The 2,054-nt window shown below is 35.9% G+C and overlaps 1 protein-coding gene across 1 annotated transcript in view; it reads left to right on the top strand.

The window, feature by feature from the left end:
• IPO11 (importin 11) overlaps positions 1 to 2,054 on the top strand; it is a 227,213-nt gene that overhangs the window by 22,607 nt on the left and 202,552 nt on the right. Inside the window, exon 6 of the mRNA XM_012664506.1 lies at positions 1,779 to 1,911. Within this exon, the coding sequence (XP_012519960.1) occupies positions 1,779 to 1,911 (133 nt within the window). The remainder of the gene's footprint in view (positions 1 to 1,778; positions 1,912 to 2,054) is intronic.

Raw genomic sequence — 2,054 nt, 5'->3', positions numbered from 1 at the left:
TAAGTAAAGCTTACAAGCTTCTTGAAGTAAACCTTTTTTGTTTTTCCTTATTTAAATTATTTTCCTTCTGATTAGATTGAATGTTTTTGATTCTCTGATAGCATTACTTCATGGGAAGATGCCACTTTTCGACTCTTACTTTTTATGATACTGCTACTTGTGCTACAATCCTATGTTGATTTGGGAGAATGATCGCTAAAATATTTTGGCTATAATGAAACATTAGGATTAAATAATTTGATTTTACTCTTTGAAATATTGCATGTGTACTCAAGAATATGCTAAAGTGGCTTAAAAAGTAGTCACTGTACCTGTTGTCCAGTATGTGCACAAAACAAGGGAGGGCCAAGGCCTAGCCCTGACTGATTTAGTTGGTAAAGATACAGTGAGTCACTTTTAGATTCAGATAGTTTATTACTTAATTTGGGTAGAGAAAGGAAGTTAGCCAAAGGTACCAGCTTCCTGTGGTCCACTTGTCTCACATGCTGAAAAGAATGACACCAAAACAATAGGGAATGGATGATTCCAGTGGGATTTGTGGGCTGCTTCATTGCTGGGAAGCCAATTATAGACTGTGGCTAAGTAGTTTTATATTCTGCATCTGTGTTTTAAGGGGAGTAAGGTAGAAAGCCTTATACTTCTTTAGGACCTGAGAGGTGATGAGAAACTGTCTTATAGCAGCCTAAACAGAGGAAATAGCCATGTAGGAGATGGTCTTGTAGCAGTTTCTTACAAGCTTTCCATCCTCTTGTGATCTGAGAAAATTGAAAGATGTTTTTGCCAAGACTCACCTTAGCTAAGGTTCAAACCTTTTCCAGTGTGTTCTATGTAGATATGTGCAAAGTTGCCAAGGGAATATGGTGAAGTTGTATTCCTATACCTATAAGCATAACACAGGCCCATTAAAAATAATGAATTGAAATAATGGAAATGAAATTTGATTTTTCTGTAGAAACATTATTGTGTTAATAGGATTACGTCTCTGACTAGTTTCTGAGGCCAAACCTATAAAAAAGTACAGTGTTTAGTCAAAATGGTATATTTATATCTTGAATAGGAAAAAGTATTCTGAAGTGTGCTAAAGGTAACTAGTCATATATACATTCATCTACTTTTAATTTAAAGTAAATGGCCATGTAGGCTCAGCTAGATTGCGCTGAGACTTTCTGGAAAAAACTACAGATACCACTGGAACAAACTCCCTCAAACTGGGAGCAGAGGTTAAGTGCATTCTCAGTGTGAGTCAAGTTTTTAAGTACCAGTACACATTAGGAAAGCAGCCCGAGAAGCCATGTGGTTTGTATGTTCCTGGCTTTAAATACCCAAAAACCGTATATATAGAAGTGGCCGAATACAGAAATTTTGACTCCTTTGTATATCTCAGTATATTAATTTATCAGACATTCTCAATGATGGTCCATAAATCATTGTTTTTTTAAATTGAGGTTGCAGCTTATTAGTGGGAGGAAAAAGAGTAAAAATAGAGTATATCAGACTGCAGTGCAAGCATTTGACTAAGTAGTGTTTCGAGAAACCAATATTTTAGGGGTTTGTGCACGAGTGTATGTGTGTTTAGAGTGGCAGCCAGTGTACGCTATGCTTATTATAGTGAGTTGTGGCTAAAAAGTTTGAAACATTGCCATAATAGTCTTTGACTATTTCACATCTCACTGAAAATATTGCGTAATTGTAAAACCAAAATGTATTGCTTTATAGTTCTACTTTATTATCTAAATCTATAATATATGGTGAACATACTAGTTGCTGTTTCTTTGCAGTTAGCTTCTGGAATTTATACTTTTGCCTGCTCTTTGTGGAATCACCATACAGACACATTCCTGCAACAAGTTTCTTCTGGCAATGAAGCTACAGTTCTAAGTGCACTAGAACGAACTCTGCTGTCCTTGAAAGGTACTGTTAAACTCCATATGTTCATTTTTGAAATGATGTATCTCAGAACAGTTACCAAATGGTTCCTTTGGATGGATTTTTCTGTTCCCAATTGCACTGGGAAAATAAGGGGTTAATTTCTCCCGAGAGATAAGGGCTTATTT

The sequence above is a fragment of the Propithecus coquereli genome, unplaced genomic scaffold (genome assembly GCF_000956105.1).
Source record: "Propithecus coquereli isolate 6110/MARCELLA unplaced genomic scaffold, Pcoq_1.0 Scaffold9, whole genome shotgun sequence".
Taxonomy (NCBI): Eukaryota; Metazoa; Chordata; class Mammalia; order Primates; family Indriidae; genus Propithecus; species Propithecus coquereli.
The sequence above is the reverse complement of the archived record's forward strand: the minus strand, read 5'-3'. Positions and strand labels throughout refer to the sequence as shown.